This window comes from Onychostoma macrolepis, chromosome 08, assembly GCF_012432095.1.
Source record: "Onychostoma macrolepis isolate SWU-2019 chromosome 08, ASM1243209v1, whole genome shotgun sequence".
Lineage (NCBI taxonomy): Eukaryota > Metazoa > Chordata > Actinopteri > Cypriniformes > Cyprinidae > Onychostoma > Onychostoma macrolepis.
The window spans coordinates 6,589,894-6,609,994 of NC_081162.1; the positions used below are offsets into that span (position 1 = coordinate 6,589,894).

At 35.7% G+C, this 20,101-nt stretch overlaps 1 protein-coding gene across 1 annotated transcript; it reads right to left on the reverse strand.

Annotated features, from left to right (window-relative positions):
• Window positions 1-465: 465 nt before the first annotated feature.
• On the reverse strand, window positions 466-19,640 carry ube2d4 (ubiquitin-conjugating enzyme E2D 4 (putative)). Its single transcript, XM_058784384.1, has 7 exons — window positions 19,364-19,640; window positions 15,212-15,275; window positions 14,971-15,002; window positions 11,040-11,117; window positions 10,848-10,953; window positions 8,362-8,455; window positions 466-4,540 (listed from the first exon to the last, which is right to left on the reverse strand). Exons 1-7 carry the CDS (start codon window positions 19,385-19,387, stop codon window positions 4,495-4,497), a joined length of 444 nt encoding a protein of 147 aa, XP_058640367.1. The 5' UTR covers window positions 19,388-19,640; the 3' UTR covers window positions 466-4,494.
• Between the last annotated feature and the right edge of the window lie 461 nt (window positions 19,641-20,101).

A 20,101-nucleotide genomic window follows, 5' to 3' on the forward strand; every position in this document is an offset into this window, starting at 1 on the left:
TTTTCTGCCTTTTTTTCAGGATTCTTTGATGGACAAAGACCATTTTTAAAAAAACAAATCTTTGGAATTATTATTATTTATATTTTTTACTTACCCAAACATTTTTAATGGTAGTACTTTATGGTTTAAAATATTAAAGATCACAACTATTTTCAACAATAGCAGGGTTGGAATTTTCTGCTTTTTTTCTCCTTCTTCAGAGACCATTTTTAAAAATATAAATCTTTGGAAATTTTTATTTATTTAGTTATGCATGTATGTGCCCCAAAATTGCGAATGGTAGTATTTTATGCTTTAAAATATTAAGGAGCACAACTGTATTTAACACTAACAATATTAAGAAATGTTTCTTGAGCATCAAATCAGCATATTTGATTTCTGAAGGATCATGTGACACCGAGTAATGATACTGAAATTTCATCGTTGCATCACAGAAATAAATTATATTTTTACATTAATTGTGGAATTTTTTATTTTTTTTTACACTGAACAAAATCTTAAATGTCTCAGAACAGGATTCATGTTTCATTATGAAAAATAACAAATATTTTGATCTTGGGGTAAAAATATGACTTTGTGTGTGTGTGTGTGTGTGTGAGAGAGAGAGAGATTCCTCCATTAGACATTAAAATGTAATTGAATTAAGTCAGTGCAGTAGATTAAGAGTAAATTCTGAAAGTCTGTGCTGTTGTCTAAGAATAAATCCAAGAGAACGCATTAGACAAAAGGAGCTTTATTCACTAAAGTTGACACCTTGGAGGTTAGTCTCAGCTGTACTGAGTCTGAGGAGAGAGCTGGTTAGATGAAAGGGTTTTCTAGCACAAACAGTTAGCAGGAGAGGTCATTATGGCTCTGTGTACGTGTGTATGTGATACACAAAGTAGTACAGTACCAATCAACAGTTAAAACACAAAGTAAACAGTACAGTACAGTTGCTTATACATTGATGGTTAAGGCTAAGGTTTTATTGAGGGTCTTGAGGGAGGTGAGAGAATGGAAAAAAGATCCCTGATATCTTGCAAATAGCTGCGGAAAAAAGGTTGTAACCTACCAGAGTGCAAAGCATGCTATACTGCCTTAGCACAATCTCAAAACTTGACCGGCTGCTTCAGATGAAGCAACTCGTAATTCCAGGCTGACTGCATTTGAGCTGATGACTGGAAGACGACAAATAAATAGCAAATAAATAAATAAATTAAACAAACATTCTACTTCCAGATGCACAACCAGTGAGCCACATTTAGTAGTGAAAAATTTGCTGATACGAAGACGGTATCGTCGGTCTTTAAATCAAAGTTAGGAGAAGTTGGCATAACATTTTACATTCAATTCAATTTAAAAGAAAAAAGAAAAATTCTATTATCATTTACACACCATCATGTTTTCTAAATCCAACCGATGACTTTTTTCGGTAAAACACAAAAGGAGAAATTTTGAAGTATGTTCACGCTGCACTCTTCCACACAATGAAAGTGAATGGTGACCACAGCTGTCAAGCAACAATAGCAACGTTTTCAAATAAACATTTACTAAAATTTTAGTTCGGAATAAACTTTCACGGCACTTTTTATTCAGAGCTTGAAAGTTCATGGTCCCCATCCGCTTTCATTGTACGGAAAACAGGAGCGCGTGAACAACAACCTCCAAAAGTTTTCCTTTTGTGTTTTACAGAAGAAAGTGATCAACACTGTTGGGAAAAGTGAGTAAATGATTGCAGAATTCACATTTTGGGGTAAACTATCCCTTTAAAAGCATATCCAAAGCTATACCGGACACAAAATATCAATTCTCTTGGTGAAAGTACACATATATGGTGCTAAATATAATTCTGGCAATATTTAGCCCTTTTCAGGGAGTCTTGAGCCATGGGCTTGTGAAGAGCAGCACCAGGAGGTGAGAGTGAGGAGATGTTCACACTTCTTTCCCGACGGAAAGCGTTTGAGAAGCGCCTTCCCAACCCCCGAGCTCCAGTTCAGACGGGTGAAGAAATATTTTTTCATTCTGCTCCGTGTAAACATCTTGATCATCCACCTCTAAATAGGCAGCCACGAGTTAATGAGTGCATTTACAAAAATTAATTTACAGTAAAAGAACTTGAGTCCAGCACCTGCGCTGGTCATACATCAAACGTACCATCTACTCTGTCAAAAATTAGTACTATTAGTGACTACAGGAACAAGAGTATCTAAAGATTATTAAGGATTACACTCTTGAAGACAGATTTGTAGAATAGATAAATGCTAAACAGCCGAAAAATATTGCATTCATACGCTATGACGTGCCCACAGCCTGCAAATCTGAAAGGGGCATAATCACATTTGGCAGAAATGGTGGCATTTGTTAGTTTTTTTTCCACACAGTCCCACCGTTCAGCTTTTTTGCTCCCTCTTTTTTCTGCAAGCAAATTGGGTGAATTTTTAAGACAAGTATAAAAATCTGCCTTGATTCCTAAAGCAACTTCACAATACTTATCAAAACAAATACTTACACATCTGCCATATCATGCACATGCGGCTGAGGTGAATTCAATTCAGTGGCCGTTCGCATAAGACGCGTTTTTGCGTTAAAAACAGGTTGATGGAGCTTTCAATGTACACTTGTTGGACAATGTGTTTATCCATATGTACAGTAAATATGGTTAACGTGCCCCCAGAGCAATCTGAGTGGTCCATTCTTTTAAAGTCAACACTGCGCATCAAACAATAAACAAAATAGTGTTTGAAAAAAACGTCCGTCTAGTGCATGTTTACACAGAGCAACATTAAAAATACAGCGCGAATGGAAAGCAAGAGCATGTCTTGTGTGAACGGCCAGCTTAATTCTGAAAACGACACTCAAGGTTAAATAAAGAATATGTCAAAAGGAGATATGATTATAACCAAATAAAAATTACAACATTTTTATGTCTAATAAATAAAAATAACACTGTGTCCTAATGAGATGCAATGCAACACGACACAAGATAAAAGGTTTGTTTTCCATTTTGCTTTTTGTCCTAATCAACAGTGATGGCGACAAGCGATGAGCAACAGGTGATTCGATTAATTTTTTTAAAATTTATTTTTCAATTTCTGCTACCCCGTTGCTGACAATGATTAGACCTATCTCAGGAACGTATGTGTTTTGTACAATATTAAAATTTCATTTGTGTTGTCATTTTGGTATGAATTTAACGCCATAATGAAAGCGACAATGGATAATTTACCTCAGATCTTAAATACACAAGAACGTTCAAACAGATCAAACAAGTGTATTTCACAACAAAATGACAAAATTGCATCAGTCACTGATACATTTTAAAGATTGTTCAAACTGTTAATTTGAATGAAATTAAATTTTTATTTATTGCACAGTGAGAGAGCAGTGAGCTTTCAGAGAGAGCTCCGCCCACACACTCATCTGATTGGCTGCGATTTGTGATTTTCTGATTTTGTCACATCTTGCTTGTCTGTGTCCGAAATCGCCCCCTATACCCTTAAAAGTTCACTATTTGTAGTGGTGTCCAAAACCAAAGTGGACATTATTGAGCTCACTCATTCAATCCCACGATGCACTGCTATAACTAGTGTACAACCGATGTACACTCAACAGTGTACTCAACAGTGTACTCGGTGTCCAAATTCGCACACTTGTTTTCATTCACTCCTGAAAGTGGACTGTATTAGTGAAGTAACGTAGGGAATAGTGAATGAGGGTACAGGGGCCGATTGTCGCTGGAATCTCATTGCATTGTTAGGACATGGTGTTATGTTTTTTTTTTGTTTTTTTTTTATAGCGCAAAGATATAGACTCACTTGACTATTTTTATGACCTCCATTTGTTCAAAAATCAAAATCACATTTTCTCATTAGGGACACAAACTTTTCCTAAATCACATTCGTAGTGTTTTATGGGATAACACTGAAACGGCAGGAAGTTGGAAGGCGGAGACAACAGTAAGGTCTTTCTGACGCTTGATTTTTTTACATTCTGTCTCAAACTGTTAAAAATGAAAGTGCACAGACAACTACGGTTTCCACAGGGACTCCGATGGGACGGTACGATGGTTCAGACATGATCAATCCTGTCGCGCCGCCATTCCAACTTCAGCCCAACGTTTCCTCATTCAGTGATGACAAGAGTAAGAACGCCAACAGTAACACTGAGAAAATCACAATGACAGTAATAAGAGAACTAACAGTAGTACAAGTCTAACTTCCTGGGTTGTGGTACCCCGAGGTTTGTCCGGTTTTACAGTTTTCCTGGAGTTTTCCAGGCTAAGCCGTTGTGATGGCGGATCTGGGAGAACGGCACATGACAGCGGATTCAGCACATAGCGGCCAACGTGTACCAGCGGCTCTCACCTCCTCACCTCCGCCTTCTGCTTCCCTTTCCAGGGTCTGGTGTTTAGACGTCCCCTCCCCTCAACATTCACTTCTTTTGACTCCTCTTGTTCAAAGTAAAAACAGGTTTCTCTGTCCGTTTGATTTTGTAGTGTTTTAGTGGCAGGCACTCTCACATGGCGTACTTTTGCGTCCATTCTCTCGCTAGTCTGTTGTACCTACGAGTAAAAAAAGGATACACTCTTATGATGTAATTCAAGCTACATTTCAGATGACAGTAGCTGTTGACTTGCATTTTTGCTAAACATTTTTCAGGATTCTTTGATGAATTGATAGTTCAAAAAGCACAGCATTTATTTAAAATAGAAACTTTTCGTAACATTATACATGTGTTTACTGTCATTTATGATCAATTTAATGCATCCTTGCTGAATTAAAGTATTAATTTCATTAAAAAATATATATATAAAAAAAATTAAAAATAATAAAAACTTACTTACCCAAACTTATAAATATAAGAAAAAAATCCCCTACATATTGGATGGACTTAAGGTGAGTAAATTAACAGCAAATTATCATTTTTGGCTAAACTATCTCTTTAACCATGTTAGTAACTTGCGACCATAGTCGGCTAACGATGCTTTTAGCAAACGCACCTGTCTGGAACATTTACCCATCTCTAAACATGATGCTGAACAAAGCAAACTAATGTTATTGGTCACTTTACTGTACATGTCAGTCAGATGGCCTCCTTCTGCAAAAATGGCTACAGAGCCGAGACTTTACACCGTCAGTCAAAGACCTGAATACACAAGACTAACATGCCCCAAACAAGCCAAGATGAGGAAGAGCATATTATTAATGGGTGTAATATGGAGAGGAGTTTGGGTTGCAGTGTCACAACTAACCTGGCAGATTAATGCCGAATTTAAGTCTCACCTGTGCATGTATTGGCTATTTTAGAACAGCTCTGAATATGGCTTATTCAATCAGAGTGAACAATCTGCAGTGCAACAGTTCTACTGTTCTTTTGTAGGGATGCACCGAAATGAAAATTCTTGGCCAAAGCCGAACAAAATTAAACACTTTTTTGCATTTTCCCCCTCCATGTATTTTCCCTTTTTTTTTTCACCATTGCATAAATTAAATAGCCAAAATGTGCTTTTTACTGTTTTGTCTTGCTTTTCAAATAAAAAATCAATTACAAAGCAACATGTCTATTAGATCCTGTACCCACTAAATTACTGAAAGAGTTGTTACCTGTAGCAGAAGAACTGCTTCTCAGTATTATTAACCCATCGTTATCTTTAGGTCACATCCCAAAACCATTCAAGCTGGCGGTTATTAAGCCTCTTATTAAGAAACCACAACTAGATCTTGGTGAACTGGCAAATTACAGACCCATTCTGATTATGTCTAAAATTTTTGAAAAAGTTGTCTGCTCAGTTGTGCTCCATCTTGTAAAAAAAAATGATCTCTGTGAAGAATTTCAGTCAGGTTTCAGGCCCCATCATAGCACAGAAACTGCACTTGTTAAAATTACAAACGACTTGCTTCTTGCGTCAGACCAAGGCTGCATCTCATTGCTAGTTTTACTTGATCTTAGTGCTGCGTTCGACACTATAGATCATGACATACTCATAGATCGATTACAAAACTATACGGGTATTCAAGGGCAGGCTTTAAAATGGTTTAGATCCTACCTGTCCGATCGCTACCACTTTGTTTATTTAAACGAGGAGTCATCTCAATTATCACCAGTAAAGTATGGAGTACCACAAGGATCTGTCCTAGGTCCTCTGCTATTTTCAATATATATGTTGCCCCTTGGTAATATTATTAGAAAATACGGGATGTTATGCTGATGATACTCAACTATATATCTCAACAAGACCAGATGAAACTTCTAAATGATCTAAGCTAACAGAGTGTGTTAAAAATGTAAAAGATTGGATGACCAATAATCTTCTCCTATTAAATTCAGATAAGACGGAGATATTACTTATTGGACCAAAAAAAACAGTACACAGAATCTTTTAGATTACAATTTGCAACTAGACGGATGTACTGTTACTTCCTCTACAGTCAAAAATCTATATTAGACAGCAACTTGTCTTTTGGAAATCATATTTCCAATGTTACAAAAACAGCATTCTTCCATCTTAGAAACATTGTCAAGCTACAGAAAAGCTAATTCAGAAAAGCTAATTCATGCATTCATGACCTCTAGACTGGACTATTGTAATGCACTGCTAGCTGGTTGTCCTGCATCTTCAATAAACAAGCTACAGGTAGTCCAAAATGCAGCGGCTAGAGTCCTTACCAGGTCAAGAAAATATTATCATATTACCCCAATTTAACAGTCTCCGCACTGGCTCCCTATAATATAAATATTATTACTTGCTTATAAGGCCCTAAATGGTTTAGCTCCTGCGTACCTAACTAGTCTTCTACCACGCTACAATCCAACCCGCTCCCTAAGGTCACAAAACTCTGGACTTTTGGTAGTACCTAGGATAGCAAAGTCCACTAAAGGAGGTAGAGCTTTTTCACATTTGGCTCCCAAACTCTGGAATAGCCTTCCTGATAACGTTCAGTGTTCAGACACACTCTCTCTGTTTAAATCTAGATTAAAGACATCTCTTTAGCCAAGCATTCACATAATGCATCTCATAATCTTGTACTGCAGTTATATCTGCTCAAATGCACATTATTATACTTTAGCTTGGGTTGAACAAATCATTTTTGCTTGGATGGAACAGCAGCTACGCTAATTATGTCTCTATTTGTTTCTCTGTAATGACAGAAGCTTCAGTCTGGATCCAACCCTTAAATGATCTGAGATGACCAAACACCTGAGAAGAGATGATGCCAACCCCTCAGAGGATGTCAACCCTCAGACAACACATAATTACCAAATTTTGCCATAAGTTAAATATATTAAGTTTCTACAATATATAAATATATTGTAGAAACTTAATTTCCTGTAAAGCTGCTTTGCAACGATTTGTATAATAAAAAGCACTATACAAATAAACTTGAATTGAATTGAATTACAACTAAACTACTATTTAAAAATATTTACTTAACACTGAACATTTTTTTTAACATTCTAGCAGACATTATACCAACAATGCACAATTTAACTTAAAATTAATAAGCTAGTAAAATAATATTTTTTGGCCATTTTTGAGACCCCCTTCTTGAATCAGGCATGTATTTTTTACTGTACAAATAAATGCAGCCTTGCTGAGCAGAAGCACTTGTTGCGCCTGGGAAAACTTGATTTTCGCGTTGGTCTGAATGAAAATGCAAATTCATTCTTTGCCACCAGGTGCCCCTTTTGGAGTGTTAAAAATAGCTGTTTCCCTGGTAACGGCTGTACACAAACACTGCGCTCACAAACACTACTTTAAATGAAATCGACCAATCACCGCAGATTAGCGTCACGCAAAGAAGGGGTTTGGAAAGATGAATCGTTGAGCGAATCGTTTGGGAGTCGTTGAGCAAATAAGGTAAAAATAAATGCATATTATAAGAAAATGTAAGTGTTTTTTGACCTTGCATGCATGTCAAGCTGTTGTTGGGGACTCCCAAAACCAAAATATGAACCTTTCATAACCCATAATAGGGGCACTTTAAATGCTTCCACACTGCTGACATGTTTGCTGCATTAGTGCGCGCCTCTGTTTGATCGCATCACGTTATTGTTCGGTACATATTATACGGTCTTTTCTCTTATTCGGCCGAACACCGAAAGAGCTTTTTTTGACTGAATAATTTAAGGTTGCAGAACATTCGGTGCATCCCTAGTCTTTTGTTCTTAATCCAAATGGTACATAAAGCTGTTTTTGTACTGATGGCACACTTATCATGAGTTATAATTTTGACGTCCATCAAATAAAAGCAGAAAACCACCACAAGTACTTTTAATTTATATTAAATTTTCCAAAAATAGGCATTTTATCAAAAAACTGAAATGAACACATGTAATGAACAATTAAAAAAAAATTTAAATGTGCATGTAAGGGTCACTCACTTTTCTCTGTCTGCTTTATATGTATGTGCGATCTCAGGTACCAGTGGGTCATCTGGGTTCGGGTCACATAACAGGGAGCAGATGGACAACAAGACTAAAAAAAGAAAGGGAACACATTAAAAACATATAATACCAAAACATACCGATCGTCTCTACTGTTGGAATGAGGAGCTTCTCTCACACTGCCCTGTGTTTGTTTGTCATATAACACAAACAGATTCCCGTGGAGAGATCCAAACTAGGTCATTGCTTAGAACAAAGAGTAATCACTGCAGTCTGAAAGCATCACCCACACCGGGCTCAGCGCTCAGAAACACCAAGGCTATACAGTACTCAAAACAAACAGTCAAACAGTCGGTTCAACAAGTGCTCAAGCCACATGAGAACATTATAATACCTCAATTATAACAATCATCAGTCGGTTTGAACATGTACTGTAGGATCCACTGGCCAATGCAATTAACCTGTACACTAACAGCATGTTATAATTTGGTAATATAATTAAGTCATATTTAAAGTCAAAATATTTAACAATACAATAATGTTTTACTGATGCAGTATTATATTCATTCTAATCATAAATGATGTTAAATTAATGCAAATTAAAATATTTTCATAGAAAAAAAGTCAATACCTGCATTTCTTTAACACTTTAACAGTTAATTCATTGTAAACTAAAAATGAAAAAATATTTTTACACAAATTAATCTAGATCAGTTTCTAAATATACTAATTGATTTCAAGTTGTCCAAGTATGTAAATTATGATTATTGAAGAACATACTGCATCAATTTAACAATTTATTGATTAATGCATCTAATTATGGACTAATAATTAATTAACTTCATACCTGCGATGTGAATACATCATAAGTACCATTCAAGATTTTAATGTTTAAACTTATGTAAGACAGTAATATTTTGAAATTTGGTAACACTTTACAATAAGGTTCATTAGTTAACAACATTAGTAAACATGAACTAAGAATTAACAGTACTTCCACAGCATTTATTAATCTTAGTTCATGTTAATTTCAGCATTTACTAATGCATTATTAAAATCACAAGTTGTGTTTGTTAACATTAGTTAATGCACTATGAACTAACAATGAGCGAGTGTATTGTTATTAACTAACGTTAAAGATTAATAAGTAGTGTAATAAATGTATTGATCATTGTTTGTTCATGTCAGTTAATACATTAACTAATGTTAACAAATGACACATTGTAAAGTGTTACTTGAAATTTTATTACAATTGAAAATATATTTCTATTTTAATATATTTTTAAATGTTATTTATTTCTGATGCAAAGCTGAATTTTCAGCATCATTACTCCAGTCTTCAGTGTCACATGATCCTGTTGAAAACAGTTGTGCTGCTTAATATTTTTGTAGAAACCATGATACATTTTTTTCAGTATTAATTGATGAATGCAAAGTTCAAAAGAACAGTACTTATTTCAAACAGAAAGATACAGAACTGAATTGATTATTGGAACCAAAGTTCAGTGAGAGAAATTGACCCCTACACTAAATATACTGAATCCAAGCCAGGTGGCTAAAAATTTGTGGTGGATTCAGATTTTAATTTTAAAGCTTATGTACGTAATATAAGCAAAACTGCATTTTATCATCTGAAGAACATTGCGAAAGTAATATCATTTCTCTCTCTGACCAATACAGAAAAATTCATGCATGTATTTATAGGCTTGACTATTCTATTATCTACCAAAGAAAACAATTAATCAAATACAACTAATACAAAATACTGCCATTAGAATATTAACAAAGACTAAACAGAGAGACCACATTACACCTGTATTAAAGTCATTACACCGGTTACCTGTGAGATTTCGTATTGATTTTAAAAATCTTTTATTAGTTTATAAGGCATTGCATGGACTTGCTCCAGACTATCTTTCAAAAATGCTTGTAGTATACGAACCCAGAAAGACTCTTAAGTCTTCAAATTCTTTTCTTTTAACTGTAACCCGCCTCTGGAACAACATTCTTCTTAATGTGCTGAAAGCATTAATACTGTAGTTTTAAGTCTAAATTAAAAACTTGCTTTTTCAGTCTGGCCTTCCTATAATGTCCTATAAAATCTTAGTATATTGCATATTTTATGTGGGTTTTTATTTTCCTTTAATTAAATGTTTTTGTTGTATATTTTACATTTTAATTATGAGTGATATATATGAGTGATATATTTTACATTTTGCTCTTGTATTTTAATGGGTTATTTCTATTTTGTATTTGGTGCATTTTATTGTTTTGTACTTGATTTCTTCTTGCTTGTAAAGCACTCTGAACTGCATAAACTTGTTTGGAAAAGTTCTATATAAATAAACATTTGCTTGCTTGCTTTGCTTTACTTTCATTTGTGATCAATTTAATGCATCCTTGCAGCAATAAACAATACATATACAGCAATAAATTATTTCAGATTTTTTTTATCATGCATTGAGACATTGCCTGAATCTTACCTTTAGATACAGTAAGTGCAGGTGACCACTGAGATCGCAGGATGTCCAGACAAATACTTCCGTTACTGTTAATATTGGGGTGGTAGATTTTTGTTGTGAATGCGACCTGTCATTCAATGCAGAGAATATTGATTACAGCATGACAAGCCATTACGTTCATTTGCATTTGTCTAATATCACAAAGCAACTGACCTTTGGTGGTTTAAAGGGGTAGTCTGTTGGGAAATGAATCGTAAGGAAGAAAACCCCTCCTTGATATGGACTGTCATTCTAAAAACCAAGAACACAGCTTTGCTAATGTATGCATGTACTGTTTGCAACTGTCACAAAACAGGCAATATTTCAACACGTCACAATAATTATATGTATGATAAGGACAAATTAATTCAAAAATAACATTCTGTTAGTTTAACAATGCAAAATGTATGTACTGTGATTGCATGTGGAGATCAGCCAATCAGAACAGATGCTAATTACATATAGCAGTGTTAAAGGTACAGTAACCTGATTATTTCACTAAACTTTAACTTTTTCTGGTACGAGCAACCTTTCATTAACATTGTAAGTGGTCCTCTAGCAGAAAATATAATGCTACAAAAGGTGTTAAACGTTCCCTTTAAATAATTTAAAAACCTGTCTTAAAGGGATAGTTCACCCAAAAATGAAAATTACCCCATGATTTACTCAAGCCATCCTAGGTGTACACAGTTATATTAAAAAAATGTCTTCCAAGCTTTATAGTAGCAGTGAATGGATGTCAAAATTTTGAAGCCCAAAAAAGTGCATCCATCCATCATAAAAATTCATTCACGGAATTGCGCTGCGCCGCTGCCTGAAGCATCTTCACACATAGACAAAACTTACTAGAGTGTGACAAAAATGCATATGTAAATAAACTATTTAAATTCACGTCTCATACACTTTAAATGACCTTTAAATGGAACATATACACGCGCTTCGATCTGGAATCATGGCGGAATATCCTGTGAGGTTCACTTCGCAGGGCACTTACGTTCGAATAGAAAAAACGTCAGAAGCGGTAAGAGATACACACAAAATGTGCAGAGCGGGGGGGCGCGAGGACTGGAATTGAGAACTGCGTAAGCTCTGGAGAGAAGTGACAAATGTAGAAGCACAGAGGAGAGAGTAAATCAAAAACATTGGTCATGAATTTGGAGTACAAAACGAGGATATGGAAAGAAAAATGTCAGAGGATTTCGATATAAGCCAAGAGGAGACTGGTTTTGCTTTGCTGTAAACAAAACTTGGTTCTCGCGTGACTAGCATATTCTCACCGGCGCTTGCACTACACCTCTAGTGAACGTGTGTAGGACAGTTAGCAGAAGCTAGATACACTATATTCAGGATTCTCAAGTTATAGCAAAAGTTTGGAGTGAGATTAGGGGAGGGGCCACACAAATGTCCAGCGCTCTCTCCACCCTCAATACCACGACTGAGGTGCCCTTGAGCAAGGCACCGAACCCCCAACTGCTCCCCGGGCGCCGCAGCATAAATGGCTGCCCACTGCTCCGGGTGTGTGTTCACAGTGTGTGTGTGTGTTCACTGCTGTGTGTGTGCACGTTGGATGGGTTAAATGCAGAGCACAAATTCCGAGTATGGGTCACCATACTTGGCCGTATGTCACTTCACTTTCACTTTTTCACTTTCACACAAATGGGAGGAGTCACTCAAAGGGGAGGAGCAACTCAAATATTTGCAGCACCCAAGTTTTTGCTAGCAGTTCAATTTTACCTATTGTTCATAATTGACCAGCACAAATAGAAGTTATAACATTTGGTAAATCTGATGAAAGACAAATTCATTCTAATAAAATAAAAAGATTTATGTATTTAAAAATACAAATGTATCAAAAATAAAATAAATTTTGGCTCAAACGAGCCAACTGAACAGCAGTACTCAATGTACATACTGTACACATATATATTACAGTACTTACCCTGAGCATGTATGTCAAACTGTGTGTGTGTGTGTGTGTGTGTGTGAGAGAGAGAGAGACAAAGAGAGAACATTTCAGCTTATGTTTCTTTTTTTCTGTTGTAAATATTTGTTGCACATTTTGATGCCTGATGACGGGGTAGAGGACTCCCCCATAAAGCACTGTCATGATAATAGCGTTCCATCTAGAGCCAAACTGTTTCTAGTTTTGGTCTTGTTCAAACCCACCATGGAAAACACACTGCATCTGAATTTGAATTTGGAGAAGCCTCAGTGCTTTATATGGGAGCCCCCTAACCCTGTCATCAAGATGTGCAACAAACACAACAGAAAAAAAAAATTCATAAGCTGAAATGTGTTCTCTCTCTCTATGTAAAACGATTTATTTTATTTGGATGAATTTGTCTGTCTTTTATCAGATTCACCAACTGTTATAACATCTCTAGTACTTTCCTTTCAGGAAGCCAAAGCTAAGTTAAAGCTTCTGGTTGCAAAGCAGTTGGAGAGTTTTTTTTTTTTGACTGCATCAATAATACTTTAGCGCGAATTTGGCTATATTCCCCAACATCAGCTCTCCTCTCACTATCTTTTCACAGGCAAGTGATTTCGTAGAGGAATCTTAAAATCGAAAAAATAATAAATGAAGGGGTTACCTACAGCATTCATCGGATCTTTCTCTTCCAGTTTACACTCCATGTGCGCGCGCATCCATGTTGCTTAGTAACGAACCCGCTTGCAGCAGAATTGCGTAATTTAAAAGGAAACAACAACATCCTAATTTCTGATTGGCTGGTAGGTGGCATTTAACTCTGTATAACTCGAGAGTCGAGAGAGCTATGAACTCAGAAGAAAACTTACCTCCGTATTCCTTCATCTATTTGAATATTAATTGTATAGTAATTGTAGCGGGACAAGTTATCCCTTCTCAGCATGAGAAATACAAGGTGTGGCGTGAGAGCGTGTGAACTGGTTGAAATGCGTGAGTGTCACGCTGAATGCGTGAGACTTGAGAGCCCTGCTATATTGCCAAAAGTATTGGGTCACCCCCTTCTAATGAACAGGTTTGACTACTTTAGTAATTTCCATGATTACAGATCTTAATGTTTAAGCGTATAATGGTATTCTTGGGAATTGTGTGATTCTAATTTTAAAGTTCTTCCACACTGACTGAATCAATCATTTCTTTTTGAACCTTGCCTTATACACAGAGGCATTGTCATGTTAGAATAGAAAAGGGTCCAAACTGTTGCTTTAAAATTAGAATCACACAACTCCCTAGAATATCATTATATGCTTAAACATTAGGATTTGTACTCATGGAAATTACTAAAGTAGTCAAACCTGTTCATTAGAAGGGGGTGACTCAATACTTTTGGCAATATAGTGTATTACAGTTTATAAAGTTTTAAATAATGCTATTTTTCTTACACAAACACATCGCTTCACTTCAGAAGCCGGAGTTGTGTAGAGCACTTTTTATGATGGATGGATGCACTTTTTGATGCTTCAAAATCTCGACCCCTATTCACTGCCATTATAAAGCTTGGAAGAGCCAGGACATTTTTTAATATAACTCCGATTGTATTCGTCTGAAAAAAGAAATGAAGTCATACACACCTAGGATGGCTTGAGAATGAGAAAATCATGGGATAATTTTCATTTTTGTGTGAACTATCCCTTGAACTAATTTAAGGGTTACCACACATTTTGACCAATGAATTTACATGATTTACCCATGAGATTTTAAAGTGCCCCTATTATGGATTTTTATTTTTGCAAAAGCAGCACTGCGCTCTCAAACGCTGCTTTTTCAGGCATTACAGGCATGATGAATTGAAAATGAGACCAATTGGACCAATCACTGCAGAGTAGCGTCACGCAAAGAAGGGGTTTGGAAAAATGAATCGTTGAGCAAGTAGATAAAAATAAATGCATATTATAAGACAATGAAAGTGTTTTTTGACCTTGCATGCATGTCAGCCTGTTGTTGGGGACTCCAAAAACCAAAATATGAACTTTTTTTTTACCCATAATAGGGGCACTTTAAGATTTTTATTAATCTTAAATGTATTTTTTTTCCAGGACCAGAAATCACAATTCCCTGATATTTCATGACTGTGGGAACTCTGTAATTTGAAAAGAATAAGGCAGAAAAATGGCTGCTTACCGGCCCCATTATTGTTGCCTGCCAGTGAAACACTGAAAAACATGATTCATTATATAAAATCAATGGGCAGTAAGTATTGAAGCAGAGCAAGAACTGATCCAATGTTCTTGCTGAAAATGGTAGTTAGTGTTGGATCACTTCTAGAGTAAATACATGCGAATATCTATATATTTAAACAGTAATCTGACAAAAATATCTCAATAGTAACTTTTTATAATTGACTCGTTCCTCATTTACTCACAGTCCTCTCCGACTGGACCTGCTGAACACTGAGCTGGTGGATCTCTCTGTAGGTCTGTCAGCTCCTGAGGGAAACAAAAAGGCCTTGTCATGTAAAACAGCATTTTTTTGTGCAATAACCTTGATTATTTGCTTATAAGAGTACTTCAGAGAAAATTGATAAAAGACACAAGTAACACAAAGGATTCTTGGTGTGATCAAAATTTTATCAGCACCAGGATACTTCATTTACTCAAAATGCTTTCTAAAAACAGAATTTGGCTCATGTTAGTGAAACGTGGTTGCCAACACATACTCCTAATGCTTTGGCTCTGAGGTTTGTTTCCATATTGAGATTTTTCAGGAGCACTGCCAGCACAACCAACGCTACGGCAGTCATCTTATAGTACCTCACAAATGGGTCTGAGAATGAAATATGGCTGTATAAACAAAGGGTGTGACTGAAAATATCAGGGTGTACAGAAATATCAGCTGTGGAAAACAGGCTATTCGTATGTGCTTCTTTTACAAGATAACCTCTAACATTTTTCAAAATGTGAAAATGCATCTGTGTGAATCTCCAAATGACTTTCATAAAGACAAATATAATGTGCTAATGATTTAAATCAGCAATAATTCAAGGTAGTACAACTAACGATGTATCTCAACGCTCACCAAGGCTGCATTTATTGATCAAAAAACAGTATAAACTGTATTTTTCATATGTTTTTTATATAATTTATTCCTGTTATGTCAAACCTGAATTTTTCAGCTTTATTAGTCTTCAGTGTCACATGATCCCTCCGAAATCATTCCAACATGCTGATTTGACGCTCAAGAAACATTTCATATTAGCCTAATCTTTTCATTTTACTAATGTGTAATAATTTACATTTAATATTTTGGTGCAAACTGTGTTGCTTTTTGTTTTTAAAGGATTTTTTTGATGAATAGAATGCTGAAAAGCATTTATTTAAATGACAAATAATTATAAAATTACAACGCTATAAATGTCTTCATTGATCAATTTATTGTATCCTTGCTGAATGAATTGATGCACTGAAAAAATTATTCATTTAAACAAAATACTTTTTTAACGGTAGTGGATATACATTATGTTTAAAACGGTATTAACTTATTTTCTTTTAATTTGGAGGTAAAATTGGAGTTAAATATGTTCCTGATGTTTCATGAGATTCACCCATGTGTATTTTTTATTAATGTTTTAATGATATTAAATCTGTGCAGGCATTTGAACCAGTTGTCTTTCAACAATATAACCGTTGCTACAATGTTAATCTGAATTATAGAAACTTAATCTACACTTCTTTTCATACAAGAGCTGGGCAATATTTACAGTGTCCTTTTTGTCAGTCGCACACCAACTTCTCTACTGAGGTTTGTTAGTTCCATGCACCGATTGTATTCTGACAGTGCGGCTCAGTATTTGACATCAGGTGTATTTCTGTAACTGTTCTGAATCATTCATCTGAAATATCTCATATCTCATCCTCATGGCCATGTCACCTCTGTAATTTCCCTCTTGAGTGGTTGTTTGTATTGCTAGAAGTTGCTGTCTGACTCACAGCGCCTGAAAACACCTCTCTAAAGATAGATGCAGAGCGGTCAGCTGTTCACCGACAGCACTTTCAATAACTTTAACTCTCAGCACACTAAAAAAAACATAATAAATGGCTTTAATGGATCAGTCCATCATACCTAACACTGTACACAACAACAGATCGACATTAAATGTCATTCATTGACATCAGTGCAAGAAATAAAAGAATGAACCGTCCCTCAAACTATCTGACCAAATAAAACTATATGCTGAATTTAGGGACAATTATATATTTTATATATGGATTGCAAGTTTATGGCATGACATATATCATACCATAAGCATGCAATCCAGTGTATTGATTTATCCTCCCCAGAAAAGACTGCATAGTTTAGATTAAATCAATGTGCACAGTAAGTAAAGTAAAAAAAAAAAAAGTGTCAAAAATGTAATTATATTTACAGTCCAATGTTTCAATCAACATGCAGCCTGTATTCACACCTGCTATTACATTATACTTACATGCTTAAATACACATAAACAGGTTCTAATTTCTGATATCGTAAACATGATCGTTGCACAAGACTGATCCTTATGAAACGAACTCTGGCAGGAGCAGCACAACAACACACCACATACTGTGTTACATCTGTGCTGCTTTTAAAGGGGGCGGAGCTTTTACAGTCTATTGTTGATCTGTTGTTGACACTCTTTCTTGACCCTTTGTTAATGTAACATGGCATTCGGCACAAGTTAAATGTCTGATATCTAACATTAGTCATGGGTCTGTATGCATTTTAATTCAATATCTAAAAATGTGCATCCAATATTTTTTTTATGAATGGATCAACCTTATTATTTCAAAGGACCTCTCAAACCTTAAAGGGATAGTTCACTCAGAAACGAAAATTCTGTTGTTTATTCACCTTCAAGTCATTACAATCCTGTACATTGTTATTTTGACTTCAAAAGTCTGAATTTTTGAAGACCTTTTTTCCATACAAGCTCCAAAATGTACAAATCACACCGTGAAGTATCCTAATATACTACCCAGTTGCAATGTGATAAGATTCCAGGTATAAGTACATTTATCTGTCCATGTCAGATGTGAAAAAAAAAAAAATCACTAATTACAGCCAATAAGAAGAGCGTGTGGGCGGGGCTCTCTAAGTACATAATTAATTTATTAAAAATCAATGATTTTAACATTATTCAAAATACATACTCATTGACTGATGCAAACCTTGTTATGAAATATACTTGTTTGTTCACAGTTTGAACATTCTTGTTTCCTTTAAGTTTTTTTTTCACCATCTGAGGTGAATTATCAGTTGTCGTGTTTATTATAGCAATTAAGTCACACAAAAATTATACTCAAAGGATTTTAATATTGTACAAAATGCGAGTACTTGAGAAAATCTTTAATATAAGATGTATATTCAGAGTCTGAAGTTATACGATAGCTTTTGTATTAGAAACAGGCCCACATTTATGCCGTTATTTCTTCTGCTGAACACAAAAGATGTTTCAAAGAATATGGGTAACCAAAAAGTTGATGCACTCCACTGACTTCCATAATATGAAAAAATAAAAAACACTATGGAAGTCAAGGGGGACCATCAAAGGTAGGTTTGGATGCACACAGTCTTCAAAATATCTTCTTTTGTGTTCATACAGGCTTGAGGATGAGTACATGATGACACTTTTCATTTTGGGTGAACTGTGTCTTTAAATTTTGGGCTGTTCCTTACAAGAAGACTCTGAATATAGCACACAAGTCAATTGGGATTTAAAAAAAATTTTTAATACTCCTTTTTGGAGCTAGTCATTAAAAATGTTGGATATTTTTCCAATTTCTCCTCATTTAGAAAAACAAAGCATGAGGGCGAGTAAAGAAGGCCAAAATTCGACTCGTTTATTATAAAACACTCAGATTACCGAATCCCTGAAAGAAGTACACAGACTCCAAGTGATTTTTTTCTGTGATTAAAGTCGTTGGTTATGCGGACAGGGTGGCGAATCTGTTAAAAATACCCTCCGCTGTCCTAGTGCCCTATTTGCCAAGCCATATATGGACACACTGACATTGGGGTTCAGCATTTGGCAACTTGAAAGCAGTTGTCGCCCATCACGCATGCGCACCAGCGGCGCTTCGCTCATTCATGATGACCGACAACAGAAAAGATACATTTTAACAATGTTTCCAGCGCCCACGCACTTACATGCCACAAATCTGTCACAACAGCACCCGCCAACTCCCAAATCATGCGTTATTACGCGCACAGATCCTTACGATACAACATCGCATAACGACAATAGCCGTTGCTCACCCTATATCGCATATTGCGCAAAACAAACACTCACGATTAGCCGTCTCTAAGTGACGGTAACTGTTTATAACAGCATGTGTGTGAATCTGTAATGATCAGAAAGACACCGTGCGTCTGTCGACTGCATGCATCCACCATTGGCCATCCGTCTTTGTCTTGACCAGATGGGGACAAAATGAGAAAAGTGCGACCGCTTTACATCACAACAACATTAGAAGATGATGAGCAGGACATTGACAGAGGCTGTGAGGTTATGCGATCCACACAATGCACACACACTCACCTTTTGGATTCTTTTCAACGCCATTTGCTCGCTGTGTTACAGCACTGTTTGATCTAGTTCAGAGACTGTTGGCCTGTACAGTTTGGACGAGAACGCTGCCGTTTTTCTCCTCAGTGTCACACGTTACGTTTGTAATAACACCAAAGCACAGATTTGAACATTCACACCGCTGTTTGAACGGCAGTCGCCGATTTGAGAAATTCTTACCCCCTCTAACCTCACTGACAGTTTTTAGTGCTGTACTAGACAGCAGGAAGGTAATCTCGCGATACAACGCAAAGGATTTTAGATAATATCGCGATACTAGAGCGTGCGCTTGGGGTGCGAGGTGATGCTGGGAAATGTAGTTCTGTGAGTGTTACGCTCGTAATTTGCATAAAGGGTAATTTAGTTGTAATAATAATCGAAAATGAAAATTAATTGACTTAATTTAAATTAATATGTTTATTTTTTAAAGAATATGTTTAATCTATTTAGTTTTTGTTGTTAATTTTATATATCAGACTAATTCAAAACCCAATTTTGCTCATTTTCAAACAGCCTTTAAAGTATAGAATCTTTAAAGTAAAAAAATAAATAAAAAAGCCCCAAGAAAGGTCTCTGTTAAATGAATTTAACCTATGTTTGTGAAAGAAAGAAAGAAAGAAAGAAAGTAAGATGCAAATAACACAGTGGCGTAAACTGTAAAACTGTGATTATAGTCTATGATTTACATTAGCTTTTAAGTTCTGGTGCTTT